Raw genomic sequence first — 26,058 nt, forward strand, 5'->3', positions numbered from 1 at the left:
TTTTATTGCTTTTTTTGGCAACATAGCTAATTTGGAAATATGTTTTGCCTGACTTCACATGTATAATTGTTTGCCTTCTCAATGGGTGAAGGAGACAATTAGAAATTCATTTTTTTAAATGAATGTTATCTAAACTTTATTTTAGAAAGAGAAAGAAAAACAATAACAAGAGGAATATAAACTTGAGCAGATGTCTTGATTTTCTAACTAAAGTTTATTTTAAAAAGAAAAAGAAAAAGAATAATGAGTAATATAAACTTAAGAGCAGATAATGTCTTGATTTTCTATTTTTGCTACCAGTACTTAACACAAAGTTAGAACTTAACAAATGCTTTTCCATTTCACAACATTCCATTTCATTTTGTTTTTTTCTCTCTTTACATTGCTGAGGTTGTTGTATGTATTATATTCTGTTTCACTCATCAATTTATATATTTTCCCATAATTATTTGAATTCTTCACATTCCTCTTTTCTTTGGTAAATTATTATTCCATTACATTCATATCCCACAATTTATTTAGCCAACCAATGACCATCCACTTTGTTCTCTGTTACCATTATAAGAGGTGTAATGACTACATTGGTATATATAGCATCTTTTTTTATGTCTTTAGCTTTCTTGGGGTATTTATCCAGAAGTGAGATTTCTGAATCAAAGGGGACAGACAGGTGATTCACTTTTTTTGGTACAGTTCCAAATTGTTTACCAGAATGGTTGAACCAATTCCAGTTCCTAAAACATGGGTCAGCATGTCTGTCTTCTTAGCCTTTGCAACATTGACTCTTTCCATCTTCTCCCAACTTTTTTATAATGATACCATAAAGAGCCTTGCACCTTAAACATGAAAGCCAGAAAGCCAGCAAGAAAGGGAGAGGAGTTCCCTATCTGTGGTATTGACGCTATTTTTTAAATACAATAGCATTTAAAAAGTTAACAAGGTATTAACAGGTAGAGTTCCTTAACTACTAGAAAAGAGCTTCTAGAAATAAGCTGTATACATTTAGATCCTTTTCCTTCCTGTTTTTCATCTCTTCTGGAATATAGGTATGATTTTTATAGCCCCCTGACCATAGTTCCAAATAGACCCAATAGTATATTGCAGAAAAGGAACACTGAGTTGCAGAAATGTTGGTACATTTTCCTATTGCATCATTATCATGCAAAATATATCATATTAAAGTCATGGTCCTTTAAGACAATTTGGAATCAACAGCTGAAACACTCTTTTAACTGAATCATTTGTAAAGAAAGTTGATCTGTGCTCTGACTTGTATCTCTAGCAATGGAGACTCACAACACTGAGCTGTCCATACATTCTTTAATGGCCAGGACGATGCTTTTGTGAGCTGGATGAATGGGGTCGGGACTTGTCTGTGGTTGAGGGTAAAAGTTAATCTGTGACCAAAGTTGGAAATGAATCAATGAATAATTGGAATTACATGAGCCCAGGCAGGCAAGGTACTGATTTAGAAAGTGCCATTATAGTCAGAACCAGGATGGTGGAGTAAAGACAGGGACTCACCTGAGCTCTTATCCCCTCTAAATCCCTTTAAATAATGACTCTAGGGGCAGCTATGTGACACAGTCCTGGAGCACCAGTCCTGGAATCAGGAGGACCTGAGTTCAAATACAGCCTCAGATTCTTAATAATTACCTTATCTGTGTGACCTTGGGCAAGTCACTTAACCCCATTGCCTTGCCAAAAGAAAAACCAAAATCCAAGAAACCAGAAAAAAGAGGGAATAACATAAACACTCAATCTATTTTACCCTATAGAAAAATAGGATGGCAAGGGGATAAGAGGGGGTGATGAGAGAAGGAAGGACTGATTGGGGGAAGTGATAGAAGCAAAACACTTTTGAGGAGTGACAAAGTTAAAGGAGAAAGAGAATAGAATAAAATAGAGGGAGAAATAATACAGAGGGAAATATAGTTAGCAATACTAACAGCAAAAATATTTTTTAAGTAAGTTTCTCTAATGAAGGCCTCATTTCTCAAACAGATAGAGAACTGACTTAAATTGTCAAGTGAGATCCATTCCCCAATTGATAAATTATCAAAAGGTAAGAAGATTTTAGATCAAAACTATCTATAGCCATATGAAAAAATATCTTATACCTATTAGACTGGTTAAAAGGACCCAAAAGGAAAGTGAAAATGAGACATTAATGTTGGTAAAGTTGTAAACTGATTCAACCATTCTGTATAGCAATTTGGAACTATGCCCAAAGGGCTATAAAATCATGCATATCTTTTAACTTAGCATTACCACTACTAGATCTATATCCCAAAAAAAATATTTTTTAAAAAATCTGTATGTACAAAAATATTTATAGTAGCACTTTTCTGATGGCAAAAAATTGGAAATTCTTGAAGGGATACTCAAATTGTGGAATGGCTAAACAAGTATGTGATTATGACAGAATACTATGATACTATAAGAAATAATGAGCAGGATGCTCTTAGAAAAATCTGGAAAGATTTACATGGGTTAATGCAAAGTGAATAATACCAATATTATGAAATGATCAGCTGAGAATGACATAGCTATTCCCAGCAATATAAGATCCAAGACCACTCGGAAAGACTTATGATGAAAAACACTATTCATCCCCCAAAAAACAACTGATAGTATTTGAATACAGATTGAATTATACTTTTTCAAAATCTTTTTTTCTTGAGTTTTTTTTTTTTGGTCTATTTTTTTTCACAACATGACTATTATTCACAACATGTTTGCATGTCTACACAAGTATAAGTATTTCAAATTACTTGCCTTAATGGGCATGGGGGAAGGGAGAAAGGGAAAGAATTTAGAACTCAGTTTTAAAAATGAAGGTAAAAAATTGTTATTACATGTAACTGGAGATAATAACAAAATACAAAATAAATTTTAAAAAACCCAAAGTGTTATCAGTGATAGAAGTAATCTTGTATCTCAGTGATAAAGTCATTTCTCTGAAGTGTTATTCCTTGGAGGTAAGGGCAATGACTATATGTAGTAAGCAGCTACAAGTGTGGGGTGGGAAAAAGCTGTAATTGGTTGTCATAGAACCAAGGCCCCAACAAACACTGAGTCATCTATTGAGCTTATTGACTGGCCCTCTTTCCAGCCACAAGCAAATAGAAGCACAGGTTAGAGGAAACTCCCAGCACGTGATCCAGGTTTGAATAAAAAGCGCTCCATGAACTTGGCAGGGTGTGTCTTAGGCCCAGCAGTCTGAATTTTTCAGGATATACCTTGTCAGTAATAGCCCAGTCAAAAGGCCCAGTTTGTATCAAACTCAGAATATATTGGGTCACTCCACAATGCCCCCAGTGAAGAGAAGTCGTCTTCTATGTCTTCGCAAATTCTTCTGGAAGCTCTGCTCCTCCTGTGTGAACCTGAGGTTGCCCTTTCTTCATCCTGGGAGGACAAGGTAAGAGTCTGATGATCACAGTAACCCCCAGTCTGACTAGCTCTGCCTCTTTTCCTTCTTTGCTTTTGCACACATCATTCATTCTCTTCACATAGAATGTCCTACCTCTTGATTCTACCATCCCATGCACCTCTAGTTCTCTCAGTGCCCACCACAAAATTCATCTCCCCATAGAAAACTGCCTCAAATTGTTCACTCTTATCCCCTGCATTGACCTATTAAGTAATTCATCATGTACTTTTCAACATTTACTGAAAAGTTGAGTTCTCATGAAGTTCTGCCTTCATGAACATTTCATCATGCTGTCTAGGGTACAGACAACTCCAAGGCTCAGATCCTTTCTTCTCAAACTTTGTCTTCTCTTCCTGGACATTCTGTCCTTATGCAGCCTTCAATGGGGTTCTTCTGAAAAGGTCACTAGAGCAGGGATCTCAGAGGCCCTCTTGTTCATCCTCTTCATTTTACTACTGCAGAAACTGAGGCCAGGGAGATGAGAGGATTTGCCCAAGATTACACAGGTGGTGACAGAGCTGAGATTGGAACCTGGGTCTTTTGATTACTCTTTTCCTACTGTACTATGTTACCTCCTGAGACACAACGAGTCTGGGTGTTGGAATCTGGGCTGACCCAGCCCAGAAGAGTATTGTTATGAGAATTTTCAAGATTCTTGGTAGTTGTTGTTTAGTCATTTCTTAGTTGTGTCCAACTCTTTATGACACTTTCTAGGTATCCTTGGTAGAGATACTGGAGTGGTTTTCCTTTTCCTTCTCCAGTTCATTTTACAGATGTGGAAACTGAGACAAGCAGTTATTTTTTTCCAGGGTCTTAAAGCTAGGAAGTGTCTCAGACCAGATTTGAACTCATGAAGATGATTCTTTCTGATTACAGGTCTGGTGCTCTATCCACTGTACTACCCAGCTGCTGCTCAAATAAGCCAGCACAAATTACAGACAGGTACACTGCAGTTTATTTATTTAATCGAGAATGCGATAACATGCCATCAGTAGGTGATGGACATTATATCTTAAAGTTCCATGGATGACATACACACACACACACACACACACACACACACACACACACACACACACATATATATATATATATATATATATATAAAATCTCTTCTGATCCAAAGTTTGTAAGATCAAGAAGGTCACATAGGCAAGATTACAAATCACTTTTCAGTTAGCTGATAGGACATGTAGGTGAATAAAGGAAAAAAAGATGCTTAAATCATTATAGAGACCATTAGTATAGCCATTTACATCAGTCCAAAGAAAACAATATCTTCTTTATCATTCAGTTTCTGAATCTATTGAAAATATAGCAAATTTTCTTTTTAATTGTAGAAAGGTCATTGGAGGAAGGGAGGTTCTGAAGGATACATTCTACACAGTTATATAATAGCAAATATAGAACAAAGTGGAGTCAATTATATTCTCTGAAAAAATCTACTTTCAACAGTGTGTAGGCCTAAGAGATGGGATTGATAAGATGGCAGGAGGGGTTTCCTTGCACTGACCAAAGACATATATTTTTCTTGTCCCTGTTCTATTCTCAGTTCTTGAGAGAGGGTTTGAGGCTGAAGATATACCAAAGGCCAGTCCCAGATTTGACTTTGCAATGTAGTGAGTGTCACCCATTTTGCACACATCCCTGGGGAACCTTTTAGATTCTTCAGTATCATTAAAACATAAAGCAGCATCTAACCTAGGACTGAGCTGAAATTACATCAACTCCCACACCAAACCACTTGATTTTGATTTTAAGTCCTTTGAAAGCAACATCTGTTTTGGAGAGAGGTGAAATGAGGATGGCAGAACTCATGGACTGGAATCAGTCAGTTCCTGATTTTTGGCTTTGTCATTCACTGGCAGCCACAGTTTAATCACTACCTTCCTTATTGCTCCCTGATGTGGCTTTGGGACAGATAAATTCAACTATAGAAGCCTGAGCAAACTATTTATCTAAGTCAACTTTACATCTGATATGTAAAACCTGAGGTTCAGAAGACAGTTCCTATATGCAGTTCAAATTCCTTAACCCAGGGTTTTGAAGTGAGAGGGGACTAAAGTTTAAAGATTAAGAATCTGGGGTGCAGGGGCTATTGTCTTTTTTATTTTTTATTTTTGCAAGACAATGGGGTTAAGTGACTTGTCCAAGGTCACACAGTTAAGTAAGTATTAAGTGTCTGAGGTTGCATTTGAACTCAGGTCCTCCTGACTCCAGGGCTGGCACTCTATCCACTGTGTCATATAGCTGCCCCAGCTATTGCCTTTTTGTCTTTTTCACCATTCTCTAGACCACAGCCTTCACATCCTTATAGATGCTTGTTGAATGGAATTGATTTTGAATATCACACATTCCCTATATTAGGGCGATGATAGCATATTGAGTGTATGTTGTCCAAATCTAATGAGGCAGTATAGTGTATTGGAAAGGACTTTGAAGTTCAGGGAAGGAAACCTAAGTTACCATCATCTGAACTTGTATATTAACTATGTTGTATTTATATGATGTTAAAAATCAAAACTGTTATTTGCTGCCCTGCATTATTGTATTCAACCTTTGTTGCTGTCATTGTTTTACTGCATTATTTCAAACTATTTCATGTATACAGATAACATCTGTCTCTCTCTCTCTCTCTCTCTCTCTCTCTCTCTCTCTCTCTGAATGAATGAAAAGACTGATTATCTGTTCTTTCAGAATATCCTTAGTATTTAGATACATAGTTGGAGCTTTACATCCTTGGCAATAGGTTTGGGTTCTTCTAATGAGAGGGGCCTCAGTTATACAGGATCAGTTATCAGTTTCTTATCTTAACCCTCTAGGTATACAAGAGGAAAGGAAAAGGTGAGAAGAGATAAAAAGAGAATAGAAATTTATCACTACAATGATTAGAATATAGGGAGCCAGGACTTTGTTCTGAGCTGGCTGCCCCTTGAATTCTTGTCCTTCCAGCTTCAGCTTCAGGGCTGCTAATCCTGCCTTTGTGGTGGGAGCCTGACTGTGGGCGGAGGCCATGTTCCTTGACACAAAAGCCCCTTTGCTGAACAAGCAGAATTGCTCAAAGAGAGAAAAAAAATATGGAAATAATGCCAGAGAGAGGGTCTGAATAATTACAGAATATCTTTACCACTGGCCCAGCAGAAAAGAAACCAGGACAAAATTTAGTTTGTTTATACCCGGTGGATGAGGAGCAGAGTCCTTATGAGGGTGCCATGAGTATGAGCTCAGCCACAACTGAATTTAAGTGCTGGCTAGAGGCCATTAAGTAATATTACTCCAGGTTTAGATAAGAATTCAAATGTCACTTGGATTGGCTCATCACTGAGGTTTTTCCCAACTCTCTCATCTATAGTCCTCTGAGTACTTGAGAATAATTGAACTGTGGGAAAGTTATCTGCATAGGTAATCTGACCATGAACAAGGTCTTCATCTCTTAGAGCCTCAGTTTCTTTTTTTTTAATTTATCTTATTTCAATTAATAAGCCTTTATTTTCTCTCATTCCATCTCCTACACCTTGAATTGGGAGGGGGAAATGGAATTATTTATAACAATGTATGTCCAATTCCTTGTCAAACATGTATGCCTCATTCTATATCTTGAATGCATTACCAGTACCATAGGAAAGTTGGGGAACAGGCTTTCTCTTCAGTCTTCTGGTGGCCAAGTTAGTTGAGTTCTTAGTCCTTTCAAAGATTTTTTGTTTTAGAATGTTAGTGCATAGATTGTTCTCCTGGTACTACTCTTTCCCCTCATCATTATTTCACAAGGGTCTTTTCAAGTTTCAACATTTCTTATGGCTCAATAGTATTCCATTATATTCATAAACCAAAATTTGTTCAAGTATTCTCTAATTGATGCCCACATTTAATTTCCTCCTCTTTGCTATTACAAAAAAGAGTTGCTGTTGATACTTTTGTACAGTCTGGTCCCTTTGATCTCTTTGGAATCCTAGTAGTGGTATTGCTGAGTCAAACACCATGAACAATTTAGTTGCTTTGAGGGCATAGCTTAAAATTGCTTTCTGGAATGACTGACTTCCTCTATTTCTTAATATGATAATACTATTTGCATCACCTAACTCATAGTTGTGTTTTTGGGAAAGCACTTTGTAATCATGAAGCCTCAGGTGAGTTATTATCATTATTATAAAGTCAAAATTCCTAAAAAATGAAAGTTAGGATTAAATGTCCAAAATGACCTGTCAACCCTATTTGTGCTCATTGAACCAAAGCAAGACAGATGGGTATTATTTCTTCTGAGGAAGAGGAGAACCTAAGTCATTGCCTCTTTTTTATTGGGAGACAGGGAGGTCACAATGCCTACTGTTGCTGCCTTCTCTTAAAGAGAAAGATGAGCATAAGGTAGGGTCATTCTCCCAGAGACTAGGCAATGTTGGAATGTTTAGGAACTCTATGGCTACTGTGGTTAGTGCCCTCTCCTAAGTAGATTCACAAAGAAAATGTGTTCTCTTCATTGCCTCCTGGGGACTGTTGCCCAGTCTCCCTCCTCCCTCCTCCCTTTCTTCCTTCTTCCCTCACACTGTCTCTCCCTCACTTAATAAAGGTGGAAGTATGGCATAGTAGATGGGAAGGTTGAATCAGGAATTACCCATGTTTAATGAAATGCTCTTTGCAAATCCTAAACTGCTATATAAATGTGAACTATTATTACTAACTATATGTCTCTAGATGGGTTTATTTGTTCTTCCTCACTAAGGTGGAACTGACAAGAAAACTGAGCTATTGGGGGCAGCTAGGTGGCGCAGTGGATAGAGCACGGGCTCTGGAGTCAGGAGTACCTGAGTTCAAATGCGGCCTCAGACACTTAATAATTCCCTAGCTGTGTGGCCTTGGGTAAGACACTTAACCCCAATTGCCTTGCAAAAACCTTAAAAAAACTGAGCTATCCAGCAAGTGAGAGTCAGTTCTTTGGGTTTGGAAGACACCGTTTCCCAAAGCATGGACCAGGTATCTTCAAAACCATACCCTCAGCCAGATTCCCTCCATCATGATCAAAGGTCCTTCCTCCAAAAAAACACTGGCAGCTGCCCAATGAAAGGACTGGAACTCTAGGGGCTGTGTCCCCAAACTTGCTGACTCAGGCCCTGCATGCTAAGGTTAGAAAATTGCAAGTGAAAGCCTGAAATTATAGTGGTGCCGATGTTTGAGTTCTCAGAATTTTTCTTTTACAGTTCTAAGAACTTTTAAGCTCTAAATATGTGGGGATAAGATGATCTCCACCTGGACAGAGACTTGATACTGCAGAGATCAAAGAGAATCTCTGAGTTCCCACTCACCTTAAATTTCTTTTCTAAGCTCCAAGGGGAGCCTCTAGACCTTTGCTCAGACTGTTCCCCGTTTCTTGAATGTGCTTCCTCTCACCTCTGCCTCTCAGAAGCTGAACTTCTTTCAAGCCCAGTCTCATTTGCCTCTTTCTAAGGGAAACCTTTCAGCTTACCTTAAGAGTTAGAGCATGCTTTCCTTTTTTCATAGGATCATAGATGGGGACCAAGCCACCAAGTCCAATCCCCTCCTTTGGAAAAGGAGGAAACTGAACTACAAAGAGACTAAATGACTTGTTTAGGGCCTAAGAAGTGTCCAAGATGGGATTTGAACTCAGATCATTGGTCATTAGAGGGAGTCCTCTTTTCACATTACCTGACTGCCTTTCAATACAATAGAATCTCCTTTAAGGGTAGAGGTGATTTTAATATTGTACAAGAAAGAGCAATTTGCACATATAAATACTTAACAATTGGATTGTTTTTGGAGAAGTGGCAAACATGACCTCTGGAAAGGATAGATGAGTTCAAGTCACTCTGGAACTGAAAGGGCTCCTGGGAAGTCAATCAGGCAATGAAAACAGACCACTGGAGTCTTAATGGTCTACATATTCTTAATGCACCAAGTCAATGTGCCCATCAAAACCTCTAATTTATTATTAGGGAGTAATAGACACAAGGGAGAATAATGCATTGTTCTTCCAATACAGAAAGACTATTCCTGATCCATCTTGATCCAGGGGAGGAGATGGGCTATGCTGATTCACATATACTTTCACCAGATACAGATTTATAATTCTTATCTGAGTTTGGAACTTGTCTGTGTTTGGGCAACAAAGGAAGAAGGTTCAGGAGCTCTGCCTTGTGCATTAGCTTGACAATTGGCCTCAATCACTAGATGTCATTCTTTTCCTGTGTTGCTCATTTATTAATGTTTAGGATGTCTCTTTAGCCTTATTCACATTGGGGGAGAGAAGACTGAGGGGCAACTGAATTATTTTTTCAGTTCATTGAAGGTTGTAGAGAAGATGGTACCACTGAGGGCAGAATAGAAAAGAACAGATATCCTTATATAGCCATGTGTGAAGGATTTAAATTATGTATGTAATTATATATAAGAATATATATAAATTATATGTGTTTTATGACATATAATATATCTATGAATAGATCTAAAATTACATATATATTAACATATATATGTGTATAAACATATATATATATATGTGAAAGGATGGTCTTAGAGGTAAGAATTAAGCCTACTTAGAGGCATCATGATGTTCTAAATGATGTTTTCTAATTGTTTCTCTCTCTCTCTAGGACTATGTGATTATGGCCACAGAACAGATCCCGACAGATATTTGCTAGTAGAGTAGGATTAGGGATGGGGTAAGGGCTGAGAAAAAGGAAGTAAAGAAGGAACCAAAGGGGGAAAGGGGCAGGGTTCTCACTAATTGGGTAAGAACCAAAATATTCTCTTAGAAATCAATCAATATACTAGCATTTTTAAGTGTTTACTAATTGTCAAGCACTTTGGTGCTGAGAACACAAATAGAATTAGAAAGAAAGCCCTTGGGGCAGCTAGGTGGAGTAATGGATAGAGCACTGACCCCGGAGTCAGGAGAACCTTGGTTCAAATTCTTTATACATCTGATTCTCACTAGCTGTGTGACCTTGGACAAGTCACTTAACCTCACTGCCTTGTAAAAATCAAAAAAAGAAAGTCCTTTCTAATAGAAGTAGGTAGATGGCACACGAAAGAAAATTGAAGGGGGGGGGGGGGCTGGGAGTATGAAGAACTGAGGCATGCCTTTGGGTGTGGAAGATGAAGTCCTAAGTGCAGCCTGGAGAGGAATGATTTGACTTGGGGACTCTCCTGAAATGGAAATTCTGGAAGGAACCATCTAGAGGGAGAGGATGCAGGGCACTTGCAGTGTGTGAATTCCTTTGCTGGAGTGAGGCTTCAGAACTGAAATGAGGCAAGTCGGGAGTCAGGATGGTACAGCAAGTCTAGAATACAGACCTCTGTTACACAATGCCAGAGCATTCCAGCAATGTGGAGTAGTGAAAAACACGAATGGAAAAAAAATCGAAAGGCTCTGGTTCAGCAGGGATTTTTTTTTTCCCCTGAGAATAGGGGAAGATCATGAAAGAAAGATGACAAGATGAGAGAGTGAGTAGGGAGAAGGAAGAAAGAATGACTAGGGAACAGCAAACCCTCTTGCATGGAGGAGGTACACAGAGGGAGACACCTCAGGCCTGGAATTTTAGCACAAAAGTGTCATCTTTCTCTCTCTTTTTTGTGAGTCAATCAGGATTAAGTGATTTGCCCCAGATCACACAACTAGCAAGTACTAAGTGTCTGAGAGATTTGAACTTAGGTCCTCCTGACTCCTAGGCCAGTTCTCTAGCCGCTCTGCCACCCAGCTACCCCATGTTCTTTTTTTTCTCTAGAGAGAATAAAGAATAAAATTTTGAGCCTTGGGATCCAGCTGATCCCCTATTTCCAGGCCTGCCTAACTCAGACATTCAGTCCAAAGAACCACCAGCTGCCTCCCACATACCTGCTGCATCCCATAGCTGCATTCAGGTCTGTGACTCCACAATAACCATCATTGGTTTTGGCCCTGTTAAAAGTGAATTGATTTTTGTTGTTTCATGTGATTTTCCAAGCAGTGCTGGCTAACTTCCCAAGCTAAAAAAGCATTGGCTTGGCACATTTAGAATTGCTCCACAGGTGGGGTGGTGGAACCAGAGGTCATGCTACCATTCCCTATCTCCTGGCATGGCTCTATATAAATTTGAGTTAGGTTGGGGTCTTTTTTGTTTTGTTTTGTTTTGTTTTAGGGTTTTGCAAGGCAAATGGGGTTAAGTGGCTTGCCCAAGGCCTCACAGCTAGGTAATTATTAAGTGTCTAAGACCGGATTTGAGCCCAGGTACTCCTGACTCCAGGGCCAGTGCTTTATCCACTGTGCCACCTAGCCACCCCAGATTGGGGTCTTAAAGGAGACTTGATGCTTCCCCACCTCCACCACTCCATTCCTAGATTCTACCAACTTGTCAACATATATGTTTATCCTTCATTCTCGAAGGTCATGACGTCAGGGAGGTGATGTGATGACAAGCATGTGAACTGGATTGAGTGAAGGGAGTTGTGCTAAGTCACCATCCTCATTTTCTCCTCCAGAGACATCTGGGTTCGGTGGCCAGATATGAATCAGGACAACTGGAGATGGCCCTGGATGCGATACAATCAGGATTAAGTGATTTGGCCAAGGTCACACAGCTAGTATATGTCTGAGACTGAATTTGAACTCCTGACCTCCTGACTCCAAGGCCAGTGCTCCTGACTCCAAGGCCAGTGCTCTATCCACTATGCCCCAAAATTTTTTTGGGGGGGCAAGGCAATGGGGGTTAAGTGACTTGCCCAAGATCACACAGCTAGGTAATTATTGAGTGTCTGAGGTCAGATTTGAACCCAGGTCCTCCTGACTCCAGGGCCAGTGCTCCATCCACTGCATCACTTAGCTGCCTTATCAAGTGTTTTTATGTTCCAAATCACCATCAGGCCAAGAGATGGGATTGTAATGCTACCTGACCCAGATCAACTTTCAGACCTGGAAGGCAAAGGGAAAGATACTGTTCTCATTACTAAAAACACTCAGAAGTGGGGTGAGGGACATCCGAAGAAGTGGCCTGAGGCCAGGGTCTTCACACAGACATAAACCTGTCAGAATTACTTAAATGAGAAGGAAAGGCACAGTGATCTACCTCCATCCTCTATCCCACTGATTAGTCACAGTCGGACACACTGTAATCTGTCTATAACATAGTGATGTCATTTTGGTCTTCTTTGTTAAAGAAGGACAAGAATCATTCATTCACAGACACATACAAGGGCTGATGAGGACCAGATGATTAATTGCCTTCTCTACATCCCTTAGCTTTCTAACTCTTTGTATTTGGTTGTTTTTTTAAAAAACTTTTTTTATTTATTTAAGGCAGTGGGGTTAAGTGACTTACTCAAGGTCACACAGCTAGGCAGTTATTAAGTGTCAGGTCATATTTGAACTCAGGTCCTCCTGACTCCAGGGTCAGTGCACTATCCACTACGCCACTTAGCTGCCTCCTCTGTATCTATTTTGGAAGAAACTTCACTCACTCTAGGAAAGTAGAAGTGGATCTTGCTTTATGCAAAAATTATCTTGCTGAAAAATTGTCTATCAATTGAGGTTGTCTAAATACCAGGCAGTTTTAAATATACCAGGGGAGTTGGGTACCATAGTGGATAGAGTGATAGATTTGAAGTCATGAAAATTGTTCAAATTCTGTCTAAGACACTAGCTTTGTGAGTCTGAGCAAGTCAGTCAGCACCTCTGCCTCAGTTTCCTCATCTGTAAAATGAGTATAAGGATAGCACCTACCTCCAATGTGAGAATCAAATAATATATACAAAGCAGTTCAAGTGGTATAGAAATGCTAGCCATAAATATATTAGGAGTATTTGATGCTTTAGAGCAAGAATTTTTAATCTGGGGTCCATGAAATTATGAATACTTTTATATTTTTGGTAACTGTAATTTAATATGCCTATTTCTTTTAAATCCTTTGTGTTTCCATTTATTCATTAAAGACATTTTTCTGAGAAGGAATTCATAGGTTTCACTAAACTGCCTAAGTGATCCATAGTTGAAATTACTTCTGGTTTAGAGGAAAACTGTGGTAAATTCTTTTTTAAAACAAGAAGTCCTTTTGTAAAATAAATCATTTTATCTCTAATTATCTCCAGGTTTGTCTTTTTTTATTAGGTTTGATTTTTGTATCTTGTGTTTCTTAAAGTAAGGCCCTCCTGAACATACAATTCCCCCAAGTTCAAGCAGTGTCATGTCATAGTCATTCCCTTGAGAAGTAGTTAAGGATGTGTAGCCAGTATATAGGCTAATAAATAAAGGGAAGAAAGCTAATGCAGCAAACATGGCATCTGTGTTAGGAAGCCCTGCATTTGGAGATTTAGCTCTTTTTTTTTAATTTGATAGTGTAGGATGATGACCTAAGTGGAACCTTCCTTGGCTTATGGGGGGGTAGGGCTGGGCTGGGGGGCTTGTGGGTGAGCACAGTCTAAAGTAGTTAGCAAGAATGTTATATATGTAGGAAGCAAGGGCAAGATCATAACAAGTTGGCTGAGGAGTCTACTTGGAAGCAGGCAAGGTCTTGCTGGGCTCCTCACATTCCAGGCCAGCCCTGTTTGTGAGTATAGAAAAGAGGAAATTGTGACTTATAAATGCACAAGGGGAAACTCTAGTTTAAATCTCAGAGTTGGGTAGGATAGTTAACATTTATGAGAGCCTTGAAGGTTTGCATAGCACTTGACATATGTTAACTTATTTAATCCTCACCATCAATTTTTATTCCCATTATTAACATTTAACACAGATATTAAATGACTTGTCCGGAGTCACACAGCTAAGTAAGTGTTGGAGGCATGATTCAAACTCAGGACTTCTTGACAAGAGTTGTCTACAGCAACATTTATTTTCCTAGTCATTTGCAGGTTGTCGATGATGGGAAAGATAAAAGGAGGCAATTTGGAGCAGTGGGAGTCACAGGACCTGAATTCAGATGTAACTCTGACATTTACTACCTGTGCCTTTCAGTTATCCCAGAATAATAAGCCTATGAGAGCATTATGGGTGATTAAAGCTTTCTCTCCATGTGCTCCCATTCCAGGGTTTTGTTGCTGGATTTGATCTGGGAACAATTGGTTCTCTATAACCAGGAATGCCAATGAGTTGAGTGTTGTTATCCTGCTTCTCCTATGTTCTCCTTTTCAGTTACAGGTCTATTGGTGCTTATGTGAAGGTGAATTTCTTTTTTTTATTTATTTAAGGAAATGGGGGGTTAAGTGACTTGCCCAGGGTCACACAGCTAGGCAATTATTAAGTGTCTGAGGCTAGATTTGAACTCAGGTCCTCCTGACTCCAGGGCCCATGCTCTATCCACTGTACCACCTAGCTACCCCTTCTTTGTTTTTTTAATTTCATTATTTTTTAACCTTTTTTTATAAAAAAATTTTTGAAATTTGAATTTTCTTTCTCCAGCTGCTCCTTCACTAATTGAGAAAGCAAGAAATATATTAATTATAAATGAGAAATCATGCAAAACATATTTTCTATATTAGCCTTGGTTGCAAAAGAAAAAGTCAAGAAAAACAAAGTAAGAAAATTATACATCAGTCTGCACTTGAGTTCATCAGTTCTCTCTCTGGAAGGAGTTAGCATTTTTCATTGAGTTGTAAAGGTGATTTTCAGACACAAAAGAGAAATAATCACCTGTTAAGAAAGATCAAAAGATATTAATAGACACAACTATTATCATCTGCTTTGGCCATTTCTTAACTGCACATTGTAATAATTGACCTTCACCTTGGAGAGTGTGTCATTCTGAGCTCCCACATTCAGTTGAAGCTATCTGGACCCAGGATGATGTCAGTGGAAGACCTTCCTTCCTGAAAAGGTCAGGTTAGTTACGCTGCCTAACATGGCAAGGTAGGAAGCCTTAGGGATTCATAATAGATATTTCCCTCCAGCTTTTACTGGCATATACCTATGAAGTTGGGTTGAAGGACCCAGCATCTGTCTTGTCTTGGGCATTTCTTAGTGGGACTGGAAAAGAACCTGTCATTGGACTACTTCTTAAGCATTCATCAAACAACCCTATCTAATTTCCTCCCTACATAATTACTTCACCCCTATTCATCCTGAGTGCATCCCCAGAAAAAAAGTCATTTTCCAGTCTGAATTAACAAGGTAAGAAATTTGATTATCATATAATTAAGAAATCCATATCATGCATTTCAAAGTCAATTAGAAGAGTTTTTTGGTTATCTGATATTTTAAGTTATCTATGCTGCTGGCCTCTTATAAAGATGCAGTCTGTTGGATATTTACTATGCAAAGAAAAGGATAATGTCACACTTCTGCTCAAGAATCTTCAGTGATTCCTTATTACCTCTTGCACAGAAGACAAATTCTAGCATTCAAGGTTCTCCCAATCTGACTCTTTCCTAGACTATAATCTGATCATTATTTCATCCTACCTTCTTCCACTTTCATTCATTCATTCAGACTGTCCTCTATGACTAGAAAGCACTGAATCCACATCTCTATCTTTTGAAATCTTTTTCTTCAAGTTTCAAGCTATTCCCATGAAGCTTTCTCTGATGATCCCAGGTGAAAATCTCCTTCTCAAATACTCCTAGAGTATTTTTTCTGAATCTCTCCTTTGCACCTATTATGGCCACCCTTATGTCATATTTCTTTGGGTATTGAACTCCCACAATTAAACTCTTCGAAGGAAACTCTTTGAAGGCAAAAAAATGTGTCATTTTTCGTCTCTTTATTTCTCATACTTTATATTTTGTAGATACCTAAAAAACTTTGTTAACCAGATTTGAATCGAATAAGCATTTGAGTTGGACTGAATTTTACCACTCTCTTCAATCTGCCCTTCCCCCATCTGCTTATGACAGTTATCTTCCAGCTCAGGATTGAAGGAATTGAGCTGTCCTTGATCTCCATCAGGCAAGGAGGGGGGCTGGGGAGGAAGAAGAAGGGAGGGTCATTGAGTACCTCCATCTGTCTTCTCAGCCCTAGGAAGGAGATAGCCCAGAGTTGTCTGGGATCAGCCTGAAGACTGAGTAGTGGCCACCCTGGCCAGATTGGACCTTTCTAAGTCTCCTGAGAGGAATAATCAAAAGCCCCAAACTGTAGAGGGCCCTGGCCCAATGTAAGGTGGGGTATTCTTTAGTACTGATTATTCCACCATTGCTTTTGGGAGCACAATACTCAAAAGAAATCAGAAACTTTCTCAGGACCCATGGTTGAAGTATCTCACTGGACAAAGGTTGTAACTGGGGACGCTCATGGATGCCAATAGGAAACTGGATGGTGAGGAAATTTTCTCCCCCTTGGACCAATGAAGTCCATCACCAACCCCTAGAGGCAAAAGCTCTTGCTACCACGAAAATCTCGGGAAATGCCAACGACTGCTGTAGAAGGTCAACCATCAGCCCTAAGCTTGGCAGAAAGAGCTGTGTGCAAGGTGGTGTATGGTGCCCCCCGGCCCCGGCCCCTCTTGCTTCCTGTGGGTCTGGAACTCTGGCTTTATGTGCAGAAGATGCGCAGTGTACAGAAAAAAAGGTACCAGGCTCCCCCTGAAGGGAGAAACCAAGGGAGGGTTTGTCTATTAGATGGAAGTTCAAGCCTGGGCTTAGGGGCAGGTAAGAAATTTGAATGACTGAGGTGGGCTGGGAGATGAAAGGAAGATGCACCAACTGGTTTGAAGGGGAGTGATTTGGACTTGCCAGGTTGACTAAGGTGGAGTGTCTACCCTTTGGTAATGGGAGTGGGAGGTGGGGGATAAGCAGCGTTGATCTTTGTATTGGGTAAGCTAGCCTGTAGTTGATCTGGGAATAAGCCTGGCTAGTTTGGGAAAAGTCATGCCCCCTGGCAATTTTCCCTTGGCACTTGAAGTCAGGTTATGATTCCCTTACAGGTAGTGCTATCCCATCCCCAGACCTTCAGAACACCACACTTTGTTTTTAAAAAAAAATGATACCCATGTAATTGAGTCTTTTGGAACCCAATTCTAATTCCAATAATCAGATCACTGGGAAACTTATCTTGCCCAGCAACCTTCAGCTGCCTGTGTCATGTTCTCTACATATCAAAATTCAACTTTTTTTTTTAAAACTAAGATTCTTATCCCTGCTTCTGCATTCTGCTAGCATAGTAAATAGGCAAGTCAGACAGTCAAAGATGCAGCTCATTCAAGGACAAACAAATTTTAATTAAAAAGCACTGTGAATGGCACGGGCTCACCTTGGGTAGCAGGGGCTAATATTCCATCTGACTGGTCACCATGGTAATCCCCTGGGGCCACCCTCCTCTACTGTCTGAGGCCCTCATTGTTTCCCTGTCTTGCTAGCAAATTAAATCTAGGGAGAAGGAAATTGAAGATGAGCACAATTGGTGGAGAATCCATTGTAGGTGAAGTAGGGGTCTTGGGATAAGAACAACTTCATCTGGGCACTTTTGATTCACTATTATTTTGAACCTACAAAGTGCAAAAGTTATACAGAATGTCCCCAAGAACAAGACCCTAAGTTCCCCCACTATTTGCTAATATTTGCATCCTGTTTCAAGATAACCTGAGTTCTGCAGATCATAAATGGAGAGTCAGTCAAGTCGAGCCTTCCTGAAAATAGTTTGCAGAGTATTATATCACTGTTTTTACCATGTTAGGGCACAAGTCGGCTATTTCTAAGAGGAGGAAATCAATGTGGCACATGGGGAGAAGCTGCAAACAAAGTTAACACATTACTGAATCAACATTTTGGTGGGGGGAAGTAAGGACAATAGGATCATCATCTTGAAGAGATCTTTAGAAGCCAATTAGTCCAATATTCTCATTTTACAGGTATGAAAACTGAGATTATGTGATTTACCCAACATCATATAGGTAAAAACCAGGATTCAAATCCAGTGCACTTCCTGATAAACCAAGGAGATGATGAAAACCTAAAGGGCGTCAAAGAAATCTAAAGCTATAAAGTCAATAAATCCTCCTGCTTATCTTTATGTTCCTCCTCCCCAGGTTATTATGATCAGTAGATTTCTTAGCTTGCCTATCCTGGTACAAATTTAGTGTGCTATATGTATTGCCTCTGCCTATTTCCTGCTAGCTAAAGGCTAGGATAGTCTGCCAGGTTCCTAAAGGCATACTGAAAAGAAAAAAAAAAAGGTAATTTTGGGTGAGGATGGATGGAGGGATGGGGGAGACACATTAGTCAAAGGAATATGAGATTCACAATTAAAGAATCATGTGGAACATTTCTGGCATTGTTTGCCATCTTTCCTTAATGACATGAAGTTTTGCCATCAGTAAAAATTATGTCTCTAGTAGTGAGAAGATGGGTTAGCATTTTCTAGCCCAGAGCTATAATTGACCATAACTGTATTTTAGACATGTCTGGAGAGAAGGGACTAACCAATAATAGTCCCATCATGAGTGTAATGACAGCATCCTTTCCTTCACAGGGATCACAGGGAGAAAAACCCTAGAGAAAGGTGTCACAAATCCTCATTTTATAGGTGTGGAAACTGAGGTTACCTGACTTACCTGAAGTCATACCTTCTGATAGACCAAGGACATGGCCAGAGTCTGGAGGGAGTCAATGACTCTGAGCTCTATGCTTAGATTTCTTTGACTCCCTCCAGGCTTTTGTCATCTCCTTTGGCAGTCTGGGATGGGACAGTTGTGACACATACCACCACAGATAATAATGATAGAAGAGATAAAAATGTTTCTTTTTCCTTTTCCTTTGAGGTTTATGTTCTAACCTCCCCATCTGTAGCTTCTTTGATGGTTTATGAAAACAGTTTGAAGAAATATATAATTACATTTCCCTCTTTCCCTCTCTAATTCACTCATCAAAAGGTTAGCTTAAGGCAAGGTCAGTGGTGCACAGCAACTAGCAATACCCTCCAAGTCAAATAGAAATCTAGCTATTTGGAGGGAAAAAAAGTGTTTTTCATTGGTCTTCCTCTCATTCTCCTCTCTGTAACTCTGCAATCACCCCTGACCAAGAGCTCCTTTGGGGACAGTTCCATTTCCATCTAGGCCAAACCAGACTATTTTTTTTTCTGGAGTCCATGTTCAGCATTCTTAATCTGTTAACTCCAAGGTCACTTCCTAATTACCTCTTGGCTGTCTTGGCTGTCTTGTGTTCATTGTATTCGGAAAACAACTATTTCTCAGAACCTTTGCTATCTCTTTTTTCCCTTATTGCCCACCATATGCTGGGCTTCTGTAACCCTCTGCTCCATGTGCCATAAGTATCAGGGATATTTGTTTTGGGATACTGAAAGCAGCAGAGATGTGATCTGCTCTTTGCCAGGTAAAAGTTTTCCCAGATTCTGTGCCATCCCAAGCCAATTTATCAGTTGTCTCAAATCAATCCAGCTAGGCAGCATTGCAGAAACAGATTGATTGCATTGGAAACTGGACCTAAAAATGTTTGTGCATGTGGATATGAAGAACAGGAGGCCACAAACACAAACACACAAATACACATACAGAGGAATCCAGACTTTCTATGACAAAGTCTGTCTTTGACTAGTCCATCCACTAAACAGTTCCATCTTCAGGAATATGGCTTTTACATTCAAAAGACTGATATCCTAGATAGAGCTTTGCAAAGGTGCCTGAGCCTGTAGAGGAGGTCAGGACAGATGGTGAAAGGGAATGATGAAGGACAATAGTGTCAAACTCAAGTAGAAACTATATACTGACAGCCAAAAATTATCATGATCTATGTTTTATTTTATTTATTTTGTTAAACATTTCCTAATTATATTTTAATTTGTTTTGGGTCACACTGTTTAAGCCATGAGTTTGACACCTCTTGTGAAGGACTAGATTGGTTGTCTTTCAAACTCTGAAAATGAAGGAAGGAAAGAAGGGAAGAAGGGAAGGTAGTAACCACTGAAGAACTCTGTCGGTTTCTGTCTCTGTCTCAGTTTCAAATTCTGTTTGGAGTAGGACCCTTATTAAAGGGAACTAGAATGTTGACTTCTCCTCTTCAGAGTCCTTTTCTATAAAATGGGGACGAGGTAGACAAGTTTGGAGTAGACTATCTCTAACATTCCACTTAATATGATCTGATGGCCCTTCAGACAAAATCACATTCTGGTAAACACATCAAGCTCTTCTAGGCTAGAATGAGCATCATGTGGTTGCTCAGTGTACTTGTCCCTGGGACCTCACAACGAGGGCCAGTCAGGAGCAGGGTGAAGGAGGAACTTCACTGCCCAGGTGGCAGATGGCACTGTAGCACAGGCAGCTTTTCCAAGAACAATGTCACAGCTTCCATCTGTTCGGAGTCTGGGAATGCCAAAAATCCTGCTTAGCCTCAATTCTCCTTCTCCCAAGGCAGACATGTGTTCTGGTGAAGTGATTGTCTCCCAGATGACTGTTATTGCTTCTAATGAGCACATAAATAATGGGACCAGGCATCAAGTCCCTAGGGCTTCCAAAAATGGATTGGAGCCCTGGAACAGGGATTGGAGGGATTTTTTTCCAGAATATTTGGTTTTCAATTCCCCTAATTTTCTCCTAAATAGCAAAACTGAGCATCTGGTCATGTAATCATCCCTGGGTGACAAGCCAGCTGAATGTTCCTGCAGTGGGAGAGGGGGGTTAACTGCCCACTGTCCTGCTGTCCTCTGTTGGAATGAAGTGTCTATGCATAGTTTCACAGATGACAAGGAGCACAGCACTCCAAGAGGAAGGCCTGGAAAGCAAGGTAGCCACAGGAGCCCACTGTCCCTTGGAGTTCATCCAGAGACAGAATGAGTTTACTGAGTGAATGAGAAGGAAAGACAGATGAGGCAAGGTCTGTGAGTTCTTTATAAGCAGAAAGGAGATTCCACTGAGACTTGAGCAGAACACTGTGCAGAATTCAAGCTCAGTGAACCTTTATTAAATTCCAACTCGATGTAGTGCACTGTTCAGGCTGCCAGAAACACCAAATTTCATTACAAGGCTTCAGCTGCAATTATAGTCTAGTGGATAATGAACTAACCTCAGAGTTAGGAAGACCTGGGTTCAAATCCTGCCTCTGATACAAACTAGATGTGTAATTGTGGACAAATCACTTAAAATTAACGTCCTTTTAATATTAGTATCCTTATAACTCAAGACCCTAAGTTACCAAGATGAAAGAAGTTGGAGTCCAGTGGATAGAGCACTGGCCCTGAAGTCAGGAGGACCTGAAATCAAATTCTGATCTCAAACACTTGATACCTACTAGTTGTGTGACCTACTTGATACCTACTAGTTGTGTGACCTTGGGCAAGTCATTTAACCCTATTGCCCCACCAAAAAAAAAGATAAGAGAAGTCCTTCAGTAGAGCTCTATAAATCAATGTAAGTCCTATTGGGGGGGGGGGAAGAGGACAGTTTGTGGGTGCCATCTCTCTTTACCCCCCATTCCTTTGTTCTGCCTGGGGCCATATTGAGCTAGGTGGTACGGTGGATAGAACACTGAGACTATTTAGGAAACCCTCAGTTCAAATCCAGCTTCCAACATTTATTAGATTTGTGACCTTGAACAAGTCACTTAACCTCTTTGCATCAGTTTCCTCAACTGTTAAAATGAGGATAACAACAGCACCCATCTCCCAGGATTGTTGTAAAGCTAAAATAAGATAATAATTACAAACATTTAGGAGTAGTTAATATTTAATTTATTAATTAAATATTGACTTCCATTAAACAAATTAAAATTAATTAAAGTCCTTAATAAATGTTTATTCCATTCTTTCTTTGATGTTGATGTTTATCCTTTAATACTAAAAAAGACCATTATATCAGGGAGCTGGTTACCATGACAAGCAAGTATATTGGTAGGGCTGTGAAAAATTAGCAGCCTCACTTTCTCCTCCAGAAGCATCTGGGTCCAGTGGCCAGATTTGAAGCAGGACAGTTGGAGATAGCTCTGTATGTGAGGTAATCAGGGTTAAGTATCTGAGGTTGAATTTGAATTCAAGTCTTCCTGACTTCAGGGTTAGCACTCTACCCATTAGGCCATCTAGCTGCCCTTCTGTGGTAGTCCTACTTTGTCCAAGCATAACTTCCCAAGGAAACCAGGAATATCTCTGTGCTTAGAAGCATGACTTCATTCTGGGACCTGTTGACAGAGAGGAGTCAGTGGATTCCATCCCCCACCTCCCGTTGGGTCTAGCTACTGATGAACATGATTGGGTTAGGATGGCAGGTTCAAGTACTCTGAGAAGGGATGACATCAGTGTGCACTGGCTCTCAAAGTAAATAGGAATGGTGATCACGGACTTGTTTCCTGAACCTCCCACAGCTAGAATGAGAGTGTTCCCCTTGACCCTTGTTGGAACTACTTTTAAAATCAGTTCATGGTTGACCTACTTCACACATAAACGAACAACCTTTTGGAATGCTTTTCCCCAGAGGTAAAACACAATGAGAGTATAGATAGGCCCCAAGCAAGTCTAAGTAAATCCCTTGGAGAGAATTAGAGAGAGATCAACAGCAGGTGAGCGAAGGTCACTGAGAGTATGGGAGGTAAGACAGCAACAGGGAGACCTCCCCAATCAGACCCTTAGAACCTAAAATTATAGATCCTGTCTTCTCATTATGTAGCCAAAGTATCAGCTTCAGTATTTGACTTTTCAGGGAATAGTTTAAATTAATTTCTTTAAGTAAGTATTGAATGATTTGATCTCCCTGATGTCTAAGAGAATCTCAAAAGTCTCCTCCAGCACCACAATTCAAAAGTATACATTCTGTAGGGCTCAGCTTTCCTTGTAGTCCAATTCTTACAGCCATACATCACTACTGGAAAAACCATAGCATTGTTATGGACCTTTGTTCCAAGGTGATGTCTCTGCTTTTTAATGTGCTGTCCAGATTTCCTTTCCTTCCAAGGAGCAAGAGTTTTTTCATTTCATGATTGCAGTCACTGTATGCAGTGATCTTTGAATACAAGAATATAAAGTCTGACACTACTTCCAGTTCTTATCTCTCTATTTGCCAGGAAGAAATGGGACCAGTTGCCATCCAGAGCTTAGGGGTGATACAGGGAGTTGATATGTAGAGTTGGGAGTCATCTGCATGAGTTAAGCCAAGGGGAATTGATAAGATTACTTAGAAAATATATTAAAGAAGACCCAGAGTGGGCAGCTAGGTGGCAAGGGGATAGAGCACCCGTCCTGGAATCAGGAGTACCTGAGTTCAAAACCGGCCTCAGACACTTAATAATTACCTAGCTGTGTGGCCTTGGGCAAGCCACTTAACCCCATTGCCTTGAAAAAAAAAACTAAAAAAAAAAAGACCCAGGACAGAATCTTGGGAAGGTCCTATAGTTAGGAGATAGGATATAGATGATGAGTCAACAAAAGGAACATTGAGAATGTGAAGTTAGGTAGGTGGTGAACCAGTAGAGAGTAATGTCATGAAAATCCAAGAAGAGAGGATGGTCACTAACATCAAATGGAGTGGATACATTGAGAATGATTAAAATTAAAACAACATTAATTAGAGCTCATTAATAACTTTGGAGACAGAAATTTCAATGGAGAGATTAAGTACAACCAAAAAGGTTGAGAAATTAGTGGGAGGAGAGAAGTGGAGGCAGATAGAATAGATTACTTTTTCAAAGAGATTGCTAAGAAAAGGGAAGTATGATAGTAAGTGATAGAAGCATATAGTGAATGTTTCTGTTTTATTTTTAAGGCTGATGGAGATCTAGGCATGTTTGAAAGTGATAAAGAAGAAACCAGTTGAATGGGAGTGATGGAAGATTTGGGAACTGGGGCTGATTGGGTTAGAACTGCTGAAGAAGACAATAAGGGAAGGGGATCAATGCATGTGGAATAGCTGATTTTGGCAAGAAGGATCCCCTCCTTGTCAAAGAATGGGAGAAAGGGGGAAAAATGCGATATGATGTTAAAGGCCACGTCTTCAGCTGAGAGCTGAGGAGGAGGTGCTAAGGAGAGCTTGAGATGTGGGGGTTGGGGGGGGAGAGAGAGAGAAAGAAAGACAGACAGAGAAGGCCTTCTGAAGAAAATGGGCTTTGAAATCAGTCATGAAGAAAAGTAGGGAGACCAAAAGACACAGTTGAGGAAGGAGATCCTTCCAGGTATGGGAAATGGACAGAGTAAAGACAGATCTGGGAGATAGGGCATCTTGTCTGAGAAACTTCAAGACGTTAGTGTGGCTAGATTGTAAAATATGTGGTGGGAGTAAAAGTATTAAAAAAAACCTGAAAAGGTAAGAAGGATCCAAGTTGTAAATGATTTTAAATGCCAAATAGCAGATTTTTATATTTGACCCAGACACTAGAATTTATTGAGTACCAGAAACAAAATCCTGGGTTAAAAGAATTGTAAACCTTGGCACATAGGGGCCCTTGATGTTCAGCTAATGTTTCAGTCCCCAGGGAACCCTTTGCCTAGACTCTGAGTAATTGTCCAGGTCTCCATGCCAAAGCCCTGTTTACCTAATCCCTGCTGCAGCTCCCTCAGTTTTCCTTTTCCTTGGTTTTCCCAGGATGGAGGCCTCCTGCCTGGAGCTGGCCCTGGAAGGTGAGAGGCTCTGTAAAGCTGGGGATTTCAAAGCTGGGGCTGCCTTCTTCGAAGCTGCTGTCCAGGTGGGGACTGAGGATCTGAAGACCCTGAGTGCCATCTACAGCCAGCTGGGGAATGCCTACTTCTACCTGAAAGAGTACTCCAAGGCTCTTGAGTATCATAAGCATGACCTCACCCTGGCCAGGTAAAGCAGGGAAACCCCCATATGGACATGGGATTTGTGTCACTGTATAATTGTGAGATAATGTGATGATATGTATATGTATGGAGGTAGGCATGTGAGACCGAGTGACCTACTACATGTGGCTAGGTGTGTTTATTATGGTAGGTGGGTAAGGGGTGTTAGCTCTTAGTGCAATATCAAAAGAGGATTGATTAAATTTCTCTTCCTTAACCAGGGTTTTTGCCCAATCTAGTAGTAGCTTCCTTCCCCCCTACAGAGCATTTACTGTAAAAGAGGAACTACTACCTGTCATCCACAGGGTACCATCTCATAAGGTCCTAGGATCATCACAATTCTCTCTAAGATCTGACCAACTCACCAAGGACATTTGTCCCACCCCCTTCCCTGAGATGCCCCCTAGCCTGCGTCTTCTCCATCCCCTCCTGTCTTCAAATACCTTGACTTTTCAGTCCTTCAGAACTCCAATTCCTAGAGCAACTAGGTGATTTAGTAGATAGAGCATCAGCCCTGCAGTCAGGAGGACCTGAATTCAAATGTGACCTCAGATATTTATTAGCTGTGTGACTCTGGACAAGTCACTTAACTCTGATTGCCTCTTTCTTACACTCAGTTCCTATGATTTATTTTTGCAGTCTACCTCACTGGAACACAGGAGGTGTTATACCATCTAATCATATAATCATATCACCAACCCCCACCCCGATGCATTGCTCCAAGGGTGAATTTAACAGCCCTGACCCATTTTACCACTTTATAATATATCAGGGCAAATTCTGCCAGTGAGAGACATCATTGTTGCTTGTGCTTCCTTTTCTTTCCCCTTCTCTGACTTAGACCCTTCCATGTTATTAGATCTGCAGTATTTTCCCCAAAAAAAGTTAATTATTTTTAGCATTCTTTTTAAAAAAAATGAATTCCAAATTCTTTCTCTCCCTCCAGCCCCTCCCCCTTTGAGAAGGCAAGCAATATGGTATCAAG

General features: G+C 40.1%; 1 protein-coding gene and 1 long non-coding RNA gene across 4 annotated transcripts in view; one reads left to right on the forward strand and one right to left on the reverse strand.

Annotated features, from left to right (window-relative positions):
- The window catches only part of LOC141505147 (uncharacterized), a 115,829-nt gene that overhangs the window by 45,005 nt on the left and 44,766 nt on the right, over positions 1-26,058 (reverse strand). The gene's annotated exons all lie outside the window — the stretch shown is intronic.
- Positions 1-26,058, forward strand: part of GPSM1 (G protein signaling modulator 1) — a 126,349-nt gene that overhangs the window by 27,702 nt on the left and 72,589 nt on the right. The window contains exons 1-2 of one of the 3 annotated variants that reach the window (XM_074210690.1): positions 493-3,421; positions 24,859-25,080. In XM_074210690.1, coding sequence (XP_074066791.1) covers positions 3,312-3,421; positions 24,859-25,080 — 332 coding nt within the window. In that variant the 5' untranslated portion in view covers positions 493-3,311. Of the gene's footprint in view, positions 1-492; positions 3,422-13,862; positions 16,914-24,858; positions 25,081-26,058 lie in introns of those variants that run through there. The other 2 variants (XM_074210692.1, XM_074210691.1) reach the window with 2 other exon arrangements.

This window comes from Macrotis lagotis, chromosome 1, assembly GCF_037893015.1.
Source record: "Macrotis lagotis isolate mMagLag1 chromosome 1, bilby.v1.9.chrom.fasta, whole genome shotgun sequence".
Classification (NCBI taxonomy): Eukaryota; Metazoa; Chordata; class Mammalia; order Peramelemorphia; family Peramelidae; genus Macrotis; species Macrotis lagotis.